The sequence below is a fragment of the Phoenix dactylifera genome, chromosome 2 (assembly GCF_009389715.1).
Source record: "Phoenix dactylifera cultivar Barhee BC4 chromosome 2, palm_55x_up_171113_PBpolish2nd_filt_p, whole genome shotgun sequence".
Lineage (NCBI taxonomy): Eukaryota > Viridiplantae > Streptophyta > Magnoliopsida > Arecales > Arecaceae > Phoenix > Phoenix dactylifera.
The window spans coordinates 400,149-421,956 of NC_052393.1; the positions used below are offsets into that span (position 1 = coordinate 400,149).

Genomic DNA, 21,808 nt, shown 5'->3' on the forward strand with positions numbered 1-21,808 from the left:
TATATGTCAGCTATTTTCAAATTATATATTGCTACTTTGAACAATGTGCAGAAATTACAAAATTATATCACTTGTTATATTTTTTTAATGTGGTTATTTAATTTGATTGATATTATTGCTCTTTATTGTATTTATTCCGAAACCTAGAATCTAGCATAAAACCTTATGAATTGAAAGAATACTAACAAAAAAAAGAACCGACATACCCGGATTCGTCATAAATTTATAGGATAACTCAAAAAGAATAATGTTATTTTCTTGAAATTTGTCATGTCTAAAAAAAACTTGGCAGATTATTTAATCAAAGGTTTATCTAGGAGTGGAGTCCTAGATTCATCAAAGATGATGGGGCTTGAGCACACTATTTGGTCACCGATAGTGGATACCCAACCTCTATGATTGAAGATCCCATGAAGGAGGTTCAATGTGGTAGAAAAGAAGCCGAAGGAGTGATCGTGTCAGAATACATTTTTCAGAGTATATCTCCTCCCATCTCTATGATGAGTGCTTTTATCAGTGACAAAAATATATATTAGAAAGGTTGAGTTGTACTCTTAATAAGTCCAAGATAGGAATTCTGCATGATATGATGTCACAAATATCCTTAGAGGACTTACCAATGTGAAAAGTGTCGTATAGGCGGCGACTAGGAGTTTGGGCTAACCCTAATAAACTTCTTATAAAAAATTAAGGTACTTAGCGCAAGGCCTTTAAATGGCGCTAACCACATAAAGATCCAATTGATCTTTACTGTGTGTGTGATAAGTAGAAATCTAAGTTAAAGGACCTAGTTCAAGGTCTAATCCACTATGATTCCCTCAGATAGATACTATCAACATTAAGTGGGGTTTAAATCCATAGGACACCTCACCCATTGCGCAGTATAAGTTGCCTAGATATTCTACTATATAATTTTCAAAAAAAATTAAGTCTTTTGTGAGGGATTGTTGGAGTCTTAATTAAACAAAGATTTACATTTTTTTTTAATCCCTAACCTTTAGTTATTTTAAATGTTTTAAAATACTCTTTTGTGAGACGTCTCTTTCAGAAGAATTGCGACTCTTTGGAAGAGAACGTCGACTTTCGATAAGATACGGTGTTTTCGAAACACTACCTATCTTCAGAACCATCGCATCTCTTTGGTCTTCGAGTAGAGTCTATAAATAGACTCCTCCAGGATTAATCCTAATCGAATCCAATCTCTCTTTCATTGATACTTTATCTTCCAAGAGTTTCTTCCACAGACATAGTTCTTTTAGTTTCCCACTTTCCACTTTCTATATTCTTTTATTTTTCAGGGGCAATTGAAAGAGTCGATTGGGTTAAGCCTCTCGAATGATCGTGCTCGTTAGAGAAGGATTAGACTAAGCCGGATTGTTGTACCTTGGAGATGAGATCGCTACAAACCTGCATGTAGAGGGCGAATCATATTCTTAGGTCAGTGTATATCACACATCTCGATCCAGGCAAGCTCTTTTCAATCTTCTGAATTTATTTTAGTAAATTATTTTTTTATAAAATAATAATATAACAAGTTCTAGGCAATAGTTTTCCAATAGATTCTTGTGATCTTCCCCAAGTTTTCTAGTTGTTTGCTATAAAAGAGGCATGGTAGAGGTTTAAGCAAATTAAGGTAGAGGTATTTTAGTGATAAAAAGAGCCAAACAAGATGAAGAAACTTCAAGAATTGAAATGCCTTATCTTCGTAACTTCAATTCTTGATATACTTGAAGGTCTTGAAGGTGATCGGGGAGAGCAACTGCTTGGCCCCACTGGATTGACAACAATATTGATTTCCTTTCGGGCTCGTTTGGTTCGCGAGAAAAGAAGGAGAAAAAGTGTGGTAAACAAGAAAATAATGGATGCCTCTTGTCTGGTTGGAGTTTTCAAAGGAGAGAGATTGAAAAGTTATATTCTCATAGGAATATGATTCTCACATTTCATGAGAAAGTCTTTTCCATGAGAAACATAAAAAAGTTATTTTTCCATGAACCGAAAATCACTCTATTTTTATTTTTTCTTAAAAAATCCTTCAGCATTAAAGAGGCATTAAAGACCTAATTTTTATTAAGGGTATAATAAGAATTATACATAACTTTTTCCGAAAAGTGAATGGTCAACCAAACATAAGCACTTTATAAATTTGTCACTTTTCTATGGTCAACCAAATATGCTAAGAGTATTTTTTCAGGCATTCCCTTCCTAAGAATCTGCTTCTCCGGAATCATATTCCTAGAAGAAAAAATGCTTTCCGCGAACCAAACGAGCCCTTCGTTCCTTCAGCATTTTCATTACATCTGGCATCAAGCCATTATATCACCTTTCCACTGCTCATTCAGCTTGTTTTAGATTCATTCAGTTAAAATATTAGGTTTTAGCTTCAGTTTTCCATGCCAGTTGAAAAAAATGTTTTCCATAATCAAATAGCACCGGTAATTTGTTTCACTGTTGATCCCATGCTGCCATTGCCAAATTGTTAGAATCATTCGATTATGTAACTGTCTGAATCACCGAGGTGATCTCCGACAGAATCACCGAGGTGATCTCCGACAGAGTCACCTTATCGAGATTTGAACTAGAAAACATCTTCCCATTATGATGAGCTGAAGGTCGATAACAATTTTAGCATTTTAATAACAAGTCCACAACTTTGACAATTCACCGCAGCAAGCCATGAACAATTACATTCTCACCAGTGCCCACTGGACTTTCTAACCTGGAATCACAGCAAAGCTATACAATTGTCATCGCACGCAATCTGCAAGTAAAATTATATCCACAGGATCGCTGGTAAAAACAATCACCAGCAGGTGGAATTAAATGATTTCTCAATCCTGAAGAGCCTCAATATTTTATGAGACATATTCTCAGAAGATGAACAGGGATGGTGGAGAACTGCATGCTCATGCTGCAAGACGTTGTGACAGTACCGGTTTCAAGTCCATTAACAAGTGATTTCAGAGCTGGGAACTAATAACAAAATAAAAAAAAGCCGGTAATTGAAAACCATTGTCCACCAGATCCAAATGATTTTGAAAATCAGAGCACTTAGCAACTTGGAATAATTTTCTTTCTACTGTATTAATATTCAATATCCTCAACCCGAGTTACTGTCTATACATATGACAGGTCACAGGGTCTTCTTTAGTGATTTACAAACACACAAAAAAGATAATATGGATCAAACTGCTAGGTGCAATTAATAAAAAGAAAAATGTCTCTTTTCTTCTCATCGAGATGCTAGTGACCAAAAATTCAATAGAAAACTTGGGAAGACAGCAAACCAGCATAGGTAGGCCATTGCCGTGGCAGTCTCAAAGCTTGTGCAGTGGTTCCCAGCACATTTGTTGATATCATTACTGATAAAAACTGTGATGCCAGCAGATGCACAGGCTGCTGTAAATGTCAGTGTGGAAGTGATCTGCATCAGAAGACAGGATCAATGAATGGAATAAGGGCAACAAAGCACGACAGTTTCAATGAAGACATGATTTTCCCAACAAAGCTAAGGACAACTTCATTCTGAGACAGCATATCTCATGATCACATTTTCAAATGAAGAAGTAATAATCTTATCGTACTACCAACAAGGAATTATATAAGGGTCGCTATACCAATCTATCTTTATCCATGTAGGACAATCTTCTTTATCTTCTTTTATCATAATGCAGTATGGGTTATGACCATATCCTCAAATGAACAACCATATTTTCAAATGAAAATAGTGGTAATATTGCTGGATCACCAAAAGAGAATTTGATAAGGATCGTGACTACGGGTAATAATTTATAATTTAAAGATCTTCCACATTCTGTACCTTAAAAAAGATCTTCTATGCTAGTGCAAGCGTCTACATGTACGCCCGCATGCATGGATGGATGCAAGCATGCATGCTCAGATACACATGTTGGTGGTAAATGAAAAAGTGGTGAATCAGTCAAGCACGACCAATCAATTTAATGTTCAATTTCCTTCTATTTCTTGACTTCATTATAAAGATTTAAAGAGATAAACTGATGTCCCAAAATGGACTCACCTTGGTACTAACAGGGAGCTGGCTATTTTAAATAAGGACGAGTTTGACTGAGAAAAAGAGTAGCAAGGAAGGGGGAAAAATTCATATGACTGGTCTTTTCCTCTCGATATGTTCCCACTTCTCTTTCCTGCACTGTCTTTCCCACTTTCTTTTCTTTCCTTTACTACTATACTCTTTCCTCTATTTTCTTTTCTATTAAACGCCGTAATTATTGAAGCTGAAAACCCTGATCTGAATACAGACCCAACCAATATCTGGAAATATGCCATAGATACTCCCAAAAAGGTCAAACTATTAGAAACCTCAGAAATTCTTAAACCCTTTTTTTTTAATGTCATACAGCAGAATTGTCCTATTCTGTCCAAAACAGAATCCAACACAGCAGGCCATCAAGCAATTATCAATCATCTCCCGATTCTCTTCTCTATACCCTAGCACACCACCACATTTATCTATCGCGAAGGACTACCAATTTGACTCCAACAAGGGTGTCTTGTCAGGTGCATTTGAAATATCGAAGGTTTCCGCCCATATTATGCAGCATATAGGATTCAACGTTTTGCTTGACCAACTTTCTTTAGTTTTGAGCCTTTTTCTTATGTGCATGCACATGTGTGCATTGTACAGAGTTTATCAGACATCAACTAGGCTTAGAGTAACTGGGTAAGTTTGTTCCTATATGCATGACCATGCAAACAGAGACCAATATCCAGATCTAAGCATAGATTTAAGATAATTTGAGACAAAATACCTTAAGCAGCATGAAGGATATATAAAGATGAAATCAATTCATTAATAGTACTCAACACTATATATATATATATATATATATATATATATAATTTCTTAATCTCCTATCATGTATTAAGTATACTCAAGAATCTTTTTACCCCATCACCGATGGTGAACAAGAAAAGCACGGAGGAGTTCCGCAAGCAACGTTTGACTAGAAGAGCATATAAATCCACAAAAGCTAATAAAAGACTCCACGAGCATTGCAAGATGACTGCTGCCACAAAGTAGCTGCACCAAATAATATAGGTTAATTCAGAAGTACATAAAATTCATTTATGATCATCTTCCTATTAAAAATTGCAATTGCTAGCAGATCTGCACATAGTGAGAGTCTTATACAACAAGAGATGCTAAAGAAATTTTAATATCCCAGAAAATGACAGATAAAAGTTAGGATGAAGACAAAAGAGTAAAAGAACTAGTAACTTTTTGAATGTTTGAAACATGAATCAAAAACTTAGAATGAGAAAAATGATTCATCAAACCAAGTTAGCCTACCATGGAGCTTCCAATGCATGTTAAATAATGCCAAAGAAATTCTGGGGGTCATAAGCAAAAGAAGATAATTTGAAATAAACTGAATTACCCAGACTTTTTGGTATGTAGTCTACTCTCTACCTACATATAAAGCCACTCAATTTTTTTTTGTTTTTTATAGCTCTATTTCTCAAAAGAGAAGGTATCTAGTAATGGCACCTCCAATGGGAAAATGAGACTCCTAAATCAACTTGAATACTAACTAAAATATCACTCAACTTAGCTCTTGAATCCTACAAAATGCACCATTCCTACACATTTTCGTGATGTATTGAGACTCTGCTAGTAGTATCTATTCACAGGGCTGTCTAACAATAGCTACCTAACCAAATAAAAATTCTATAAGCTGCACAGAACCTTCCTTCTTTTTTTTTGATTTCTTAAGGCTAATCCTATAAGATGGATGGCTGGCAGCACTAGTAAACAATGTTAGTAGTCATCATTTTTATTTGTTTCTAAGACCAAAGTGGAATAATCTGCCGCCTCCACAAATGCATTTAATTATCTCATGGCCCCTGCATGGGCAACAAACCAGTGTGCCCATGCCTGGTTTTAAATTTAATTAAACTAAAAAGTACTTAAGAGAAAAAAGGAACCTGGAAAAAGGTCTAAAAAAATATTTCCCCGCTAAGTCATTTTGAACTTAACTATTAGAATGAGTTTGAAGGAAAATCATGGACACATCGATTCTTTTTGCTGTTGAAGAGCATCCATCTAGTAATATTTCAACTGGCAAAAGAAAAGGAAAGAAAGAATAAAACAAACTAGATATAGTTTGTACTATCCCGATAATCATATTATTGAAGATATGCATGCTCTATGCAACCATGGAGGTTCTCTGCATGGGTACAAAATTATATTTTAATACACTTATGCATTGTACAAATCAAGATTCGCCATTCATCCATACAAACCAGTACAAACCAAGGTACGTTTTCTTGGTGCCCGACTCTATATCGGTGCTATCCTACTGCTATTTCGGAATGCTTGGTACGGGGGCGGTTCGGCATACCGAGTGTCGGTACACTCCCTATACCGCAAATCAGTACGGTACGCTTTGTACTGTCTAGTTCAGTACGATATAACGTACCTTGGTACCAACCATACCATACCATATAGGTAAGGTACTGTATGGTAACAAGATTCAGTTCGGTATATGAATCAAATCGGTCTATACTAGTCCGAGCCAAGTGGAACTACCTTATACCACCTGGCATCATCTGAAACCAAGGTATGCATTGTACTTTCTGACTTGTACGCTCAGTTTCGAGCAGTACAATAATAAAAGTGAGAACAAAGGGATCGAGTGCTATCGCAGCACGGTGTGCATACCGTACCATATTGGTCGTATTATACCGAACTAGTAATGTACCGGTGTGTTGTCCAATACCGAGATTGCAGATATTGGTATAAACATATATTGCTAAATGTTTTCATTATTATGCACCCTTCCAAGTTGAGGTGTATATTATCGGATTTTTTTTGTTGGTTTCATGAGATTAAGCTAGGAACTATAGTAAAAGTCCCTTTAAATGGTAACATATTGGGCAAAAAACCTTGAGATAAGAAATTTTAACTGGCAGTCTCATGTTTAGAACAGAATTCTCCAAAATCAGTAGAGTTTTCTAACAAATGGATAGGGTTCTTTGGGTAATATGACAAGAATTCTTTTCTAAAAGAGTATCTAGTGGGGTATCCTGGCTTTGACTTCCTAATTCCTTAGTTTCTTCAGTATTGATTTAGAGAAAGATGTCTGTGTTGTTCATAGTGGAATGGGAGTGACTAGTAACCTAAGATTAGGATAATGTGCCAGAAGATACTGAAAGCATGTTGACTTGTATGGATCAAATAGCAATGCAAAATATTAGAGTCGCAGATTTTTGGAAGGCGGAAGCAAACATGGAAGAAGTCTAGGTTTTTAACTATCGAAGTTCTTTACTGATTCTTTTAGCCAACCACATTTTTACTGGGAGAATGTCTAGATAATGGTGTCTTTATTGATCTCGTAATTCAAGGGGATTGATTTCTAGTTTCATGAAAGGTCTCTGGTCATTTTTTGCACCTCCAAAGATGAGTGAGATGTGTTAGTTGAAGGGTGATCTCCGATGCATCCTCTTATATGGGTTAGTAAAAAAGATGGTCTTGTTTGGTTCCACTTCAGAAGATGTAACAATTCTTTGAAGTACAGAGGATTGTTCAGAAAGGGAGAAAAAGAAATTGAAAGATGTTCTTCCATGGAACCAATGCTGATGAACATCCTTAGATTGCTGATGTCCTAGAAATGATCCAGTGTTTCTCTATAGAACCCTCTTTTGCGGTCCATGCTATACAATACTTGTTATCTTGATACCTAAACTAGCTTTCGGATGCCAACGCCAACTCTCTTTTTTGGAGCTTTCCCGTTCTTGGTTCGGATTTTCTCCCTCGTCCCTAATAGTGCAAATTGGTGGAATCAATTTAAATACAGCTTCAGAATTGCCCCTTTTTTTAATGCCAATCTGGACATACATATCAAAACAATCTCGACTTGGCAGTTGCAAGTCTAAATATCTCCAATAATGATTACAAATTAGAAGGTTCTGACTGAGTCCATTATCATACGTACAGATGAGGAAATCAAACTTTAAAAAGCAGAGCTGAATCCAAAGAAAGTTAGCATGCTCAAAAAAAAAAAGAGAGAGAGAGAAAATAATAGAAAAGGAAAGAGAAAAAAACAGAAAAAAGGCATTTGGAGGAAGAAAGGGCAAGGGATACCAGAAGGCGGTGACGGAGGCGAAATCGGCGGTGGTGAGCATGAGACAGAGGGCGGCGGCGGCGAAGGAGGACTGGGAAAGGCGGAGGGCGAGGCCACCGGGGGTCCCTGGCGAGCCTTGGACGTCCTTCATCCGCACCCTCAGGGGGTTCCCCGCAGCCTCTGCCTCCACCGGGTGCACCGCCGGGCGGCTCCCGTTCATCTCCTCTTCTTCCTCCGGCAGAGACTTCGGATCGATCATAGATCCACGCCCATCAAATGAAATCAAGAATTATTTCGTGGACTAATGGATCCAATTCGCTCTCAGAGCTCTTAAGTTCAAGTAAAGAGCCGAGCAAGGAAAGAGCCGAGCAAGGATAGGGGAGAGCAACTACGGCCGGGCCCTTTCATGAACAGGAAACAGATTTTTTTGATCGCCTGATTGAGATCAACGACGTCAATTGAAGCGGGTCCCACTAAAAACGGGCGTATTAGAGGGGTTCGGGTCGTACCTTGGGTACGAAAGACTAATTGATCTTCTTTCGCGATGTGGACCGTTGGATAGCGCTACACACAGCTCTCAAAGCATGAGTCGACCGCTGCACAGCTTTGAAAGCACCCATTACGAAATCTAACGGTCGATGCGCCCGAAAGAATGTAAATCATTCCTTCGCGCCAACGATACAACCCGCGTCATATTGAAGTTGTCATGTCATCATTTGAGCATGACTCCTCCGGCAGAGTGATGTACAGCATATGATAAACTAAGATCAAAAGGCGAACGATTATCAAACATAACTACCTTACACCATATACATGATGCATTTTATTTAATCCACGTCCATCTCTTGATGACATGATACTCTGAGGTAAAAATAGCACACCTTAGAAAATCCTAGATCAAGTTTTTTAAATGTTGAGAGGCTATTTTATGCTTAGGGTTCGAGTTGTATCTTTCATGATAACAATAAAAAAAATTAATTTTCTATCTTGATGTCGATTATTAAATCATATTCTGTATTGATCTCAAAGCACTTAACTTCTTAATTTATCTACATACACAGATCTTAAAGTAGCTTTGTGCAGTTCAATAGTGAATTATGTAAAGGAAAGAGAATTCTTTTTTCACATGAAAGATAACAACTTTACCCTATGCTTGGAGTGGGAATAATTTTAGAGCACAAATCCTCTTTGTGGTGCATGCACGACATCGCAAAATGCTGTTTAGTCGTGGATGGCCACTGTCAAGAGATGGACAGACATCGACCAAAGGTGGTTCGCATGTGCCATGGGATACACAATGTATGTTCTTTGATGGTCATCCATCTTTTGACAGTAGCCATCTAGGGATGCACAACACTTTATGATGCATGGGTCACACTGTAGAAGATCGTATTAAAGCCCCATCTCTTCCTCAACTCCTTGCAACGACGTCCACCACTCCATCGATGCTCTAGCAAAGCTAGCAAAACCAACAACACCTTTGCATGGGTACCTCTCTCTCTCTCTCTCCTCCCCACGATCCTTCTTTTCCTTCATGATTGAGTCTCCTCCCTTTCTGTCTTTCTATAAAGGCGTGTCTGGTTTGCGACCGGAATCCGAATCAGAATGAATCAGAATAACTATATCTCTGATGTGTTTTGTTTGTAACCGGAATTAGAATGCAATTTGAATACTAAGGACGAGTAAGGATTGTATTTTGGATGATTAAGATAATTCTCGTTCCTCTATGGAATCGGAATATAAATGAAACTTTTTCAAACAAATAGCTGAAATAGAGGTCACTCATTCATATTCCAAAGTCTAATTATTTCCAACCAAATATGTTCTAAATTCCTCTCAAATTCTTGGCATCTCCTTTTCTTCTGTTTTGAGAAATAAATACAGAGGAATGGAGGGAGCAGCGTGCTTGACTCGGACTCAAACTTCGATTGTGACAATCAATCCGCCAATATCATTTTCATAAAAACAAATTTGTGGATATTGTGTACAAATTTATTTATTTATCTATTCTTTATTTTTTGGTACATTGGCGGCTCATATGTAACGGATCTGAATGCGACCAACAAAATAGCAAAATATTACACTGGTACCGGCCCGTGGTCTGCCTAAGTGAAGCCTTTCGAGTGGTGAGCTGCATAGGAGGCCACCTAGTCTGCATCATCATTGCCTTCCGGTAGACGTATGCAAATTTGTTTAGTGGGAAAGCCTTCTGAATTAATTTTGTAATTTTTCGGTGGATATTGGTTGGTAAGAAATTTTTCATATTTATTGGCGCAGCCTTCTGAATTAAATTCGGTAATTTGTATATTAGTATTGGTTTGCAAAAATTTTCTTCCATTGAATGTCCTATAGATTTTGGTGTTACTTATTTTTATCTTATTTTTTATTATTGTTTTAGTAGTGTGAGGTAAATGTCCGAAGGTTAAGATTTTATGTGATGCGGACAAGTCTTGCCGTAATGGTTGTAACTATTTTACACGCAACCGCTTCAGTGCTATTTTTTTTTCCAACGGACGGCTCGCACGTTCCTCCAACTAAATTTAGGGTTTTGATAGGGTTTTCCTTCTCCTCCTCCTCCTCCTCCTCCCCTCCCTCGGCTTCCGCTGCTTCTAGGGTTTCACCTCCTTCCTCTCTCTTCCTTCTTCTCTCTACATCCTCAGATGGCCCGTGGCTCTCCGCCTCCCTAAGGTTCTCGGAACCAAGAACTGGCCGACCTGAGGCTCCTTTTTTCCGCCAACCTCGTCGCTCTTCCGCTGTTAGTGCAAACCATTTACGACCCGTTTTTCCTTTCTTTCAATTTTATTATCTTTTAGCTGCTTCTAATTTAAAGCGGGCACTACCAGCTTCTCCCAAGCATCTCTTTCCTGGAATCTTCATGGCAGTTTTTTTACTATTCCCTTCAAAGTTAATACTTCCAATCGATTTGTTCCTTTTAATATTCATATCTTATCATTTGTTGCATATGGTCGCTAATTTGTGGATTTGTTGATTGGATAGTCTACATGGATTAGTGGTCTGTGGTTTTTCTCCATTTTTTTGAAACTTTTTGCATAATGTCAGTGGCTAATTCGCCAAAATCTCCCCTTTTTTCTTGGCAGTGTTTCAGTCATTACCATCAAGACGCGTGCTTCTTGCTAGTTAAAGAGCAAGGTATGGGCTTTATCCCTCCTTTCTTGTTTTAGCCATATTCCTTTTCAGTTTAGGTGTAATATCAAGATCTTTCATTTCAAAGATTATTATTACTGGCACTTGAATGCTTAATGGGCAACGCTATTGTCCAGGCCTTGACATATGGAAGTACTAAGGGTTTTTTTAGCGTGCAGGGGTAGTCGAAAGGAATTGAAGGATTCTTGAAAATGAGAGATTTGCAGCTGCCACTGAACCAAACCCAGAGAGTAAGGCTGCAAGCAGCTCTCCAGCAGCTTCAGGACCTTGCTTCTCAAGCTTCTGCTTCTTCCTTGGTCACCGTTGCGGACACAATCCCTGTCAACAATGAAGATGGTATTCTCAAGTAAGATAAGAAGCAACAGTTTTCTTTTTCCTCCTTACACCCCATGGTAAATTTTCATCCTTTTTCTAATTGCATGTTCAACATCTCGAGTTTTAAACAAAAATTCTTTTAATTAGAGTTTCTAATTTCATTCTATATGCATCTCTTGCTCTCTTTCTGTCTGTCATGATTTGTTTGGACATTTTGTGGTTCTTTTTATTATTCTTTTATACCATCTAATGGAAACTGAGCAGAGAATATTTTCCCTCTTGTTAGGTTTCTCGCATATGATCATTCTCTATATTGTTTGTTTTCTTTTCTGGTGTCTTTGTGTGATTATTTGTTATATCATTTTCTCTTTGCCCTGTACTTTCTGTCTTAATTCATTCTTGCAATGAACTGACACAAAATATGGATATTTTCCTATTAAATTAATATCTTTATTATGGGAAACCTGAATGGTATTTTCTTTCAATATCTTTAAACTTTTTTCCTGACTATAGTGATTTCCTTTATACTTCCACCTTGGTAATGTTTTCAGATTCATACTATTTTTTCTTAACATATTGACTTGTAATCTCATCCTTTCTTCATCTCCATGATGTGGGCAGGGGACATGGGACGTCGGAACTTGATGGTCAAGTGGTTGCCACTTTGTGTGGTGTGGTTGAGCGAGTAAACAAACTGGTTTATGTACGCTCTCTAAGAGCCAGGTACAAATACATCCACACCCTTCGAAATCAGCTTCAAATTTATTATTTCTAGGTTTTCTAAAATTGGGTTTTAGGTTTTAAAATATGGAATGATGCACCAATCTCTGTGGTCAGCATGTTTGAGAAAGGGATGAAATTTTTCTTCTTGAATGCTCCCTATGCCTGAAGCTGATTTCTTATGTGAATCTAATAATACACGCTGAACCATTTCATAGAGCTTCAAGATGCAATGACTTTGAGAGTTTCAACTCAAAATTCTCTCAACATCTTTGCTGAGATACACCCATTTTCATTTTGTCGACTAAATTAATTTCTTTCTCCTAATTTGTGGTCAGACATGGTGTTCAAATTTCCCTTTCAACCAAATACTTTCAAGAATTCTAGTTCTATCCTAACTTTCATTTTGAGTCATATACTTTGGGAACTATTTGAACCATCTTTCCCTTTCCCTCTACAAAAAATATACACTATTTTAACTCTGAACCTTGAAATTTAATTAAGCAAAATTTTCATGAGACTGATGCCTGTGTTTGCAGGTACAAGCCAGAGGTTGGAGATATTATTGTTGGTCGTGTCATTGAGGTCTGCCTTTTATGCTATTTCTAGTTCCCTCCTCTCTTAATAAATTGAAACCATGTGCTATTGATTTTTGTGTTATTGGTGGTAATTGATGCAAATTCATCATGTTTTTCTGTTAATGCTTTGATGGTCTGTTTCACTTTTTGCTTTTTTGAAGATTGCTCCTAAACGTTGGAGATTGGAGATTAATTTCAGTCAAGATGCAGTATTGATGCTTTCATCTATGAATCTGCCAGATGGTATCCAGGTAAGATTGACATCTTATTTTCTTTTTCAAACTGTTCTTGTCTTGGAATTAAAAAGACAAAGCTTTTCTAAGAACGCCAATAGACACAAATTGGAATATAGATCCTTTATGACAAGAAACTTGGAAACTATTAGCTAAAAGTTTGATTGCATTTTGACATGTCTGAGAAATCAACAACTAAATGATAAAGAAAGTTCTTTCATCATGCTGAACTTTTAGTATTCCATTTTAGTTTGTCTATGTCACTGGAGCTCTTGAATTGTTTAATAGCATGACCTAGGAAAAATTCCAAATACATATTTTGAATACTGAAGCTGGAGGTTGTGGAAAATACTAATAAAGAAAAAAACATGCAGATTATAATTGTTAGATAAAAAGGAAGATTAAAATAAAGTTGAGCATCATATTTTGAGTTTATTCTTTAAAAGATCATCGAAGGTTGAGCTATTTCATAGCTTTTAGCCCGTGGTTAGAAAAATCAGGCGTCCAGGCAGTTCAAATGCATAGCCATGAAAACGAAACACACCTCTGAACCTGTAACAAAGCTTATATAATTAAAACATAAATTGTTATCTGACGCGGAGACTTATGCTTCAGTGTTGCTATTATTATTATCTTATCTTTTGGAGAAAAGGGGTAGAATCAAGGAAGTGAGAGAATTTTAAGAATACTTTAGGAATGTGAGAATACATTTCAATATAATGCCCTGATGATTAAGGGAATTTTAGCTCTTTGGGCTAAGTTGATGGAGCTAACAATTTCCATACTTGCGAAGTCTTGCTCATGATCAAACTATGTTTGCTCATTGGTAATGTAAGCAAATTGTATCTCCGATGTCATTGCATTAAAGAGATCATCAGTTATTCCAATTTTTATTTTACCTTATGCTATTGCTTTCGATGGTTTCTTTCCAAGTCACTTAATATTTTCTATTACTTTGTGAGGTTAATTAGTCTTGTTGGTTACTCTGGAATTATTTCAGTCTCTTATGATTGCCCCGAGCTGATTTTATTGTATTTTCTTGTGCAACTTTTAGAGGCGGAGAACTGCTGTTGATGAACTCAACATGCGCAGTATCTTTGAAGAAAATGATGTAGTTTGCGTAAGTATTGATGTCCTTCGCTTTCTATACAAATTTTGCAAATTTGTTTCTTTTAATCTATCATACTGCATATGTATACAAAATTGTTCCATATGCTGGAAGAGAAGAAGCACACTTAACTAGATCTGAAAAAAGATGATATTTTTCATTGGTTTAAGATGGTATTCTTAGTGTTAATGTTGCTGTAAGACTAGCATTTTATTGTGCTTCTGCTTTGTTTAGTAATTGATACAAATCATTTTTCCTGTTGGGATACTAATGTCTTAAACAGAGTTTACTAGGATTGACTTTTATATGATTCCATAATTTAATTTTAATGCAAATGCACTCCAAATTTGACACAAGGCGTTGCAATAATTGAGTCATAATGGTTCTTCAGAGTCATGCTGCTTTGATTATAGAGCAATATCAAATACACTCAACTATCCCAAAACACTCTAGTAGCACTATTCCATGCGTCCCATCCTGCTATAATTATATATTTCTTCATCTTGATAGGTCCATGATAACAAAATGATCATATTAAGAATTTTTATGCCCATTAATTTTGACTAAGATCTCATTTTCCATTGTATTTCTATGAAATTTACATACCGTATACTTCCTTTCATTTATACAGAATTTAGTATGTTCTATTCTTTGAAGGATTTATTGCGATAGCAAATGTCGCATTCCATTCGATTCTAACATTATCTATCAAAATTATACACACCATAGCACCTTCTTTTGCATGGCGACAAAGCCTTGCAATATTACAAACATAAGGTTGAGCTTTATGGGTCATAAAACTAAAACTGTGGGAGTGAACTAACCTGATCTCATCGTTTAGTAGGTTACTATGTCTACATTCTGGTCCTGGATGTGAACGAGTTCATACCTATAGTGCTAGATCCTAAGCAAACCACAAAAACTGCAACCATATGCAGGGTCATATTACAGACATTTCATTGCAGGAATATCATTGGACTGCTAGTCAGGATATTTTGTTAGGATTTCCTATGAGCTACTGATGTCGCTTATAATCAGTATAATCAGGGTAGTTGATTATCTGCTTTTTCTTTTCCTTGTTCATACATAACTCTCAGGCTGAAGTTCGTGGATTCCAGCATGATGGAAGTCTGCACCTTCAGGCAAGAAGCCAAAAGTATGGAAAGGTATCTTCTCCTTTTATGTTCCTGTTTTCCTTTTTCAAGCTCAAAACTTTTCCACAGTATAAATTCTGAATATGGTCTAACTCTTTTGAGAAATAAAGCCACAACATTAAAAGAATGGCGCATTCTTATTTAATCTGCGCAGAATGACTTACTAGGTTCACATGTATTATGGGAAACATGGTAACAATACACATATTAAACAGGGATGGGATATTGTTTATATTATATACAATTTTCTTTGATGGAGGAACATTTGTTGTAATTTTTTCCTTGATATAAATTTATGGAGGATTCATTGAGCTTGTCCTGTATAGTTATGGGGTGGCTGTTAATTATATCTTTAATTATATTTCTCTTAATTAGGATGGGGATTTTCAGTTGTGCTAAGTTTTAGGTGGTGTTTCAAACATTTATGCTTCACTCAATCAGTAACACAAGGAATGCTTCATGAAGTTGCTTTCTAATGTATCTATGTAAGCTCCCAAAGCATATACTTTTCCTAGAGAAAATTTGTTCTTAACGGAGCATTTCATGTCCGTTTAAGAATGCAATATGATTTTTCATATTATTTGTTTGGACAAAGAAGGATTTGATGAAGAATGTGGAGTGAGAGATCACTAAAATGGAACAGAAATGATTTAGTAATCAGAAGTCTTGAAAAAACCAGTGTGCAATGCCACACTTTCCTGTTGCTCCTTTTTAATGGACAGACAACGTGCCAAATAGTGTAGCAATAGGAAACTGCCATATTGACTGAAAACCGAAGGGGGCTAGGTGTCTAGGTAAGTAACTTAAACTTCACTGTTTTCTTAAGCTTCAAATAGGGATTAAGACTCGCACAAATATGTACAGAAAGTTTATAGCAATATAATCAAATTACTGGACTATTTTAACAAAACCTAATTTTTTCTTAAATTCAAATTTGCACCTGTGCTATATAACAATAATGAAAAGAAAAAGGGTGTGGCACTTCACTATATCTGTTTCAACTAATAATTGAGCACTAGAATTAAGTACCAATTCTTTCACTAGAGTGTTCTTAGATAGGATGCTCCAATAAGCCAGGCCAAATGCCAAAACTTCTTGGGGATATGTGAAGGATACTTCATTTTTGGGGAACCAATAATTTTTGTGCTTTGTCCCGTCCACGTGTCTAGAAGTGTCATCAGTCCAAACATCCTAAAAACTGAAGCTTCTTACATAACAAACATTGAATTCCATTAGGAGTATTGGTGGTTAAACAAGTAAATTATTAGTTACAACATGCTTGCAGCAAGAGCCAGCACTAAACTCATAGATTTTTGTAGTAGTAATAAATGAAATCGCCACCACTCAGGATTCCTTGCCAGATGTCTTGTCTGCATATATAGTACTAATTAGCGAGAAGGGTATAATTTTAGATGGCAAGGAGAGAGCTTTAGCGGATAACAGCCTGAATATCATTTGAATGATAACATCCATGTTTTTCGATAACGGATTCCATTATATTTTTTCAAAGCTTACATCACTATTATCATCCCATAAGGAGGATCAAATCTTCATAGATAAACCTTTTGGTTATATCCATGACCAAACAAGATAACAGCTTAAATTAATTGCAATTTCAGTGGAGGCAAAAATGTAAGGGCTCTAGTCAAAACTTAGACAAGAGGACCTGCTCTGTTACTTGGATTGGTTAGGTAGGGCTCGTGGATGGAGAGAGGGGCTTCCTGGGGGTTATATTTGCTGTTGCATTTCTTGGGAATTTAAGGGGGAACTTTGTAAGACAGCAATGGGGTTTGCAATATTTATGGCCAGAATAATCAGCAAGAAGGTCCAAGAAAATAAGATGAATGTGGTGAAAATGAGAATGATTTGTGTGTGATGGAACTAGGGATGATTAAAAAAAGGGTCAGGAATTAGTATATAGGGAGGTGCATGTCAAGAAAGATTTCGAGAAGGCTCTGACTTGGAGAGTGAGAAAGTATGCTCAAACCTGTCAAAGGGATAGAAAGCAGAGGGGAAGATGTAATCTAACATGGATCAAAGTTGTGAGATTGGGTTTGGAAAAGCTCATAATTGGTGAAGGATTTATAAAGCCAAGCTCAAATAGGTGGTACCAGGCGTGATATCTATGTTTAGGTTTTGTATGCATATCTCTATTTTTTTTTCTCTCCATGATGAGGGGTATGACTTAACAATTCAGTGGATTTTTCTGCTACATCACTTGTGCTTCAGGTGTTGAAAATCATGCTTAAGGGAACTGCATTTGCCTGGGATCAAAAAAATTCACAGTTCCCACCTGCTTGACCTGAGCTTGAGATAACTGCAGTTTCTAACTGTGGTGGAGAGGTTGATTACTTTATGGAAACATGATCAAGACGGTTGTGCTAAAGACAAGTACATAATAATTGTGCATACCAAGACTATCATTTCCAATGCATCTTGGTTTATTTTCAAGTCTTCTGCTTCTAGCATTGAAAACTATGCACTTCCTTTATTATTGGCAATCTCTGGAAATACTAGCATCATTATGGATACATGACATTTACTATCTGTCTTTGGATGCATGAAGCTCTTGCACCATGTTTAGACCACATTGTAGTGAGTTTGCTGAAAAATTATTAATTTTACCTTAAGTTTGAGTAATCCATGATATTTCTAGTAATTGTTTCTTTATCAGTTCTTTTTTCTTTTGGTTGAGAACTCTATGTGCTGGTGATGGAACTTTCTTGGGAAGTAAAATCTAAAATCCAATGATTTGGTGATCACATTTGTTGCAGCTTGAGAGGGGTCAATTGCTTACAGTCCCAGCATACCTGGTGAAACGGCGTAAGCAACACTTCCACCGTTTAGAGCAATACTGTGTCGACTTGATTCTCGGATGCAATGGCTTCATCTGGGTGGGCGAGCACTTAGAAACCGGAGAAAATGACATGCTTGAAGACCGAGAAAAGAGACCAGAAATTAGCAAAACCAATATGATCCATGAAGAGCAAGAGAGAACTTTCACTCCACTGGAAGTAAGGCGGCACATATGTCGGATTGCCAATGCTGTCCGTTTGCTTTCTGCGCTGGGCTTCATTCTTACAGTCGAATCAATCATAGACACAGTTGAAGCAAGTGCCTCTTCAAATATCGAGATAAAAGACATGCTAGGACCAGAATTTTATGTCCAGACTGTGGAGAGAGAAGTCCAACGCAGAATATTGCTGTCAAGGAAAAAGGGCTAAAATGAGTGCAGGTTGAGACTAATGCACTACGTTTCATCTGTTGTCCTGATTGCTCCTGTAGAAAGGAAAAATACTCCTTTAATTTGAAGCTTTCTGCTTTATATGGAGTTCTATAGGTGAGAAGCGCTCGATGAATTAGAGAGAACTGGATAATTTTCTTTTCACTATGGGAAATAGCATTCCCATATGCATACTGGGGAAGGCGGGAGGCTGATGTTGTGTAGCATTAAATTCAAGCTGAAAACTAGCAAGGCTGACAGGTTAAGTGATCAAATCAGCTCAAGCGAACAGATGGATTTATTCTCAGAACTGTTGCTGGATTCATTTTCGATGTACCATTTCTTTCTCAGCTATGAGCCACTGTCTATCAGCTAACACATGCGTTTAATTCTTATCAAAAGAAAAGAGAGCGCATTTGACGTTGGGATCTTTTTCAGCTCTGTTATTTTATTGCAACAATAACCCCAGTGGCGCTGGTGGACGTTTGTCCCAGGCTTGGTGGGTGCTGAGGCATTGTGTCACATTAACCTGCCATGCGGCTCTCTTACTTTCAAAAGTTTAACCCTTCTATGTTCACCTGCTGATATAAAAGGACGTCCCCGAGGCTCCCACCATTATAGAATGATCAGATATATGCAGGAATCAAGAAGGTTAAACATGCATCATTTTTTCTAACAAAGAAATCAGGACTTCATCATTTCTAACCCCAGCTAAACATGCATCACTTCTATTTTTCAAGAAGGTTAAAAGCCAAGCCGGGGCCACCAGTGAATCGAGAGAGAGAGAGAGAGAGAGAGTAGGGGGGCCCAAGAAAGGGAGAAAAACGAGTTCCCGCCAGAGGAACAAGTTCGTCATGATTCAATGCGATTCGGCCGCTGCAAGAGGCGGAGATGCCGTCGTCGGGGTGCGTCATCATTTCTTTCTCTCTCTCTCATCCTCGCCCATATCGCATACTTCCTCATTTCCCTGTCACAAAGAAAAGAAGAAAAAATCGAAGCCCGTTCATTCAAATTGCATGGGGTATCAATTAGATTAGATCGGTCGGATTAGTCAACTGGAATTTCAAGATTTCATTTTGTTTCTTTTTTTCTCGTTCTTGATTTTTCTTCCTGTTTGACATCGGCTAGAAAATGGAATTGCTGGTGGTTGGATCGTTTTTATTTTTATCTATTTTCCTTTCCTCGAAATGATTTCTTTTCCAGTCGGGTATCGATTAGATTGCTCGAGTTCCTTTTCTTTTCTTGTTTTTTTTTTGTGGTTGAGATAAGCTGGAATTCTTGGATCTTTTGTCAGCATTCGCTGGATTACTTGAATGTCTGCTTTCTTGTGATTGGGCTGAAGATAATTATGCTGCCAAGGGTTGAAGGAAATCATGTATTTAGACTTCTATTATCTGTGGCCCGAGTTAGTTCGTCAGATTTATGCTGTCGTGTTTTATTGGATATTCTTCTGTTTGGAGTAGTGAGGGTGATCGAGAGCTCGGGTTTTGGGGGGTTGCTGCCTTTAGGTAAACCTGCCCTTTTCTGCCCTTCAATTTTTGATTTTCCATTGGCCCTTTTTTCAGGCTTCCAAAGCTGATCTTTATGCTCATGCGATCGACCGATGGGAGTGAGTAGACTTGTAAGATCGAGAGGAGTCATGATATGGAACGCTCCCTCTTACTTAGTTGAAACCAAAGTATGGTGTCTGCTGGGTCCTGGGAGCTTAATGTCAGAGAGAGATCCCCTCTTACTCTTGGAAATTAGAAAATAAAACCATCAGAGCAGAGGAGACTTGCCATCCGAGCATCGGAGAGTCGGAAAAAGGGTAAGCCCTCCACCTTCCAATTCCTGTCTCTCCTTTAATTCTATTTTCTTCACAGTTTCTTTTTCTTTAAATCCTCCTTGCCATGTTCACTGAAAATTCTCTGACCTCTGTTTTGCTGCTACCTTTCTACACGAAATGCTCTTTTTTTCCCACTTTTTGAGGATCTAATAATTTTTATTATTTTTAATTCAAGGGCTTGTTCACTAATATTTTTATCAGAACAATGAATGACATGGAAATATAGAGTTGTCAATAGGCTGGGCTCTGGTTGTACTTTCGCAAAAGGATGATTGATCATCTTCTGCGATGATTGATTGCATCCTACACAGCTTTCAAAGCACTTGAACTCCGTCTATCGGCCTACATAGATCTCGAAGTAAATATTGCACAATCCAATGCTGGAATCATGCGGAGAAAGATGAATCCAAAGACATGAATCCTTTTCCTAATGGGCTGCCCACTACAGATTAATGGACTGACTAATTTGCTGACTGATTCAAGGAGTTATGTTCCTCCTCATATCAACAAATTTGATTGTTTAGGGGGGATCTACTGACCTGACGAAGCTGACGTAATTCTATCCATCCATAGCTGTCTGTACCACTACCTCTATCCAGCAGATCCAGCGCCAACCGATCTATATCTAGCTTTGGCCGGCCGGGCCAGATGATTCACTCTAAACAGGGTGCAAGAGAGAACAGCTTACGGGTGGAGCATATTCTGCAAAATATGGTCTATTTGATCTTGGCTGTCCAACCAGTGAGAAATTTGTTAGATACATTATGAATGCATATAAATGATAATATATATATATATATATATTGGGTTGCTGGGGTTCTTTCAAGCTAAATTTGTTCTGCAAGTTGACGATATACTAATTTATAGGCTTTTGTCGAACAAAAATTTAATTAGGAAAAAAATAATATACAAAATTGGGTTGAGCTGGGCTAGTGTTAGACTTGAATAGCGCAGAATGATATTTACCTTAACAAGGTTTTTGAGTATAGCAATATGACTAGTTATGTTTTATGGTACAAAATATTGAGCATTAAAAAATACCATGCGCACAAGATAGAATATAATCCAAATAAGAAGGTTGAGGTGAACATGTGATAATACAACAAAAGAGAATAAGAAATGAAATGGAAATAGTATTAATTATGGACAAATTGAGAGGAATGATTTAAATAATTTTAATATATATAATGTAGATTGAAAGATGTAAGTAAAAATGATTTGATACATATAGAAAGAGGGTAGAAATAAACTGAAAATCACATAGAATGTAGTAATAAGAAGACCTCGACATCTCAGCAGCTCCCAGAAATATTAACCCTAAATCAAGCTAAGAGAAGGAAAAGGATTTATATATCCGACGCCAACTAGTTTGCGACTAAGAATTA

At 37.1% G+C, this 21,808-nt stretch overlaps 2 protein-coding genes across 6 annotated transcripts; one reads left to right on the forward strand and one right to left on the reverse strand.

Moving 5' to 3' along the window:
• Positions 1 to 3,048: 3,048 nt before the first annotated feature.
• LOC103708412 (CASP-like protein 5A1) lies at positions 3,049 to 8,510 on the reverse strand. Its single transcript, XM_008793321.3, has 3 exons — positions 8,123 to 8,510; positions 4,927 to 5,059; positions 3,049 to 3,421 (listed from the first exon to the last, which is right to left on the reverse strand). The coding sequence occupies exons 1-3, from the start codon at positions 8,359 to 8,361 to the stop codon at positions 3,230 to 3,232; spliced, it is 564 nt and encodes a 187-aa protein (XP_008791543.2). The 5' UTR covers positions 8,362 to 8,510; the 3' UTR covers positions 3,049 to 3,229.
• A 2,097-nt stretch (positions 8,511 to 10,607) lies between these two features.
• LOC103708413 (exosome complex component RRP4 homolog) lies at positions 10,608 to 19,029 on the forward strand. 5 transcript variants are annotated; one of them, XM_039116348.1, is made up of 10 exons: positions 10,609 to 10,857; positions 10,946 to 11,006; positions 11,201 to 11,252; positions 11,419 to 11,613; positions 12,204 to 12,305; positions 12,842 to 12,887; positions 13,042 to 13,131; positions 14,168 to 14,233; positions 15,319 to 15,387; positions 18,150 to 19,029. In XM_039116348.1, exons 4-10 carry the CDS (start codon positions 11,459 to 11,461, stop codon positions 18,597 to 18,599), a joined length of 978 nt encoding a protein of 325 aa, XP_038972276.1. In that variant the 5' UTR covers positions 10,609 to 10,857; positions 10,946 to 11,006; positions 11,201 to 11,252; positions 11,419 to 11,458; the 3' UTR covers positions 18,600 to 19,029. The 5 variants fall into 5 exon arrangements, with proteins under 5 accessions (XP_008791547.1, XP_038972276.1, XP_008791546.2 ...); XM_008793323.4 differs by having other exon boundaries at positions 10,610 to 10,857; positions 11,426 to 11,613; XM_008793325.4 differs by lacking the exon at positions 10,946 to 11,006 and having other exon boundaries at positions 10,608 to 10,857; positions 11,426 to 11,659.
• The last annotated feature ends 2,779 nt before the right edge of the window (positions 19,030 to 21,808 follow it).

Coding starts and splice junctions, on each gene's coding strand:
- LOC103708413 (XM_039116348.1), top strand. CDS start 11,459: ATGAGAGATTTGCAGCTGCCACTGAACCAAACCCAGAGAGTAAGGCTG. Junction 12,888..13,041: donor TTGTTGGTCGTGTCATTGAG/GTCTGCCTTTTA, acceptor GCTTTTTTGAAG/ATTGCTCCTAAACGTTGGAG. Junction 15,388..18,149: donor GAAGCCAAAAGTATGGAAAG/GTATCTTCTCCT, acceptor CATTTGTTGCAG/CTTGAGAGGGGTCAATTGCT.
- LOC103708412 (XM_008793321.3), bottom strand. CDS start 8,361: ATGATCGATCCGAAGTCTCTGCCGGAGGAAGAAGAGGAGATGAACGGG. Junction 5,060..8,122: donor GCCTCCGTCACCGCCTTCTG/GTATCCCTTGCC, acceptor TATTTGGTGCAG/CTACTTTGTGGCAGCAGTCA. Junction 3,422..4,926: donor TGTTCACCATCGGTGATGGG/GTAAAAAGATTC, acceptor CTTCTGATGCAG/ATCACTTCCACACTGACATT.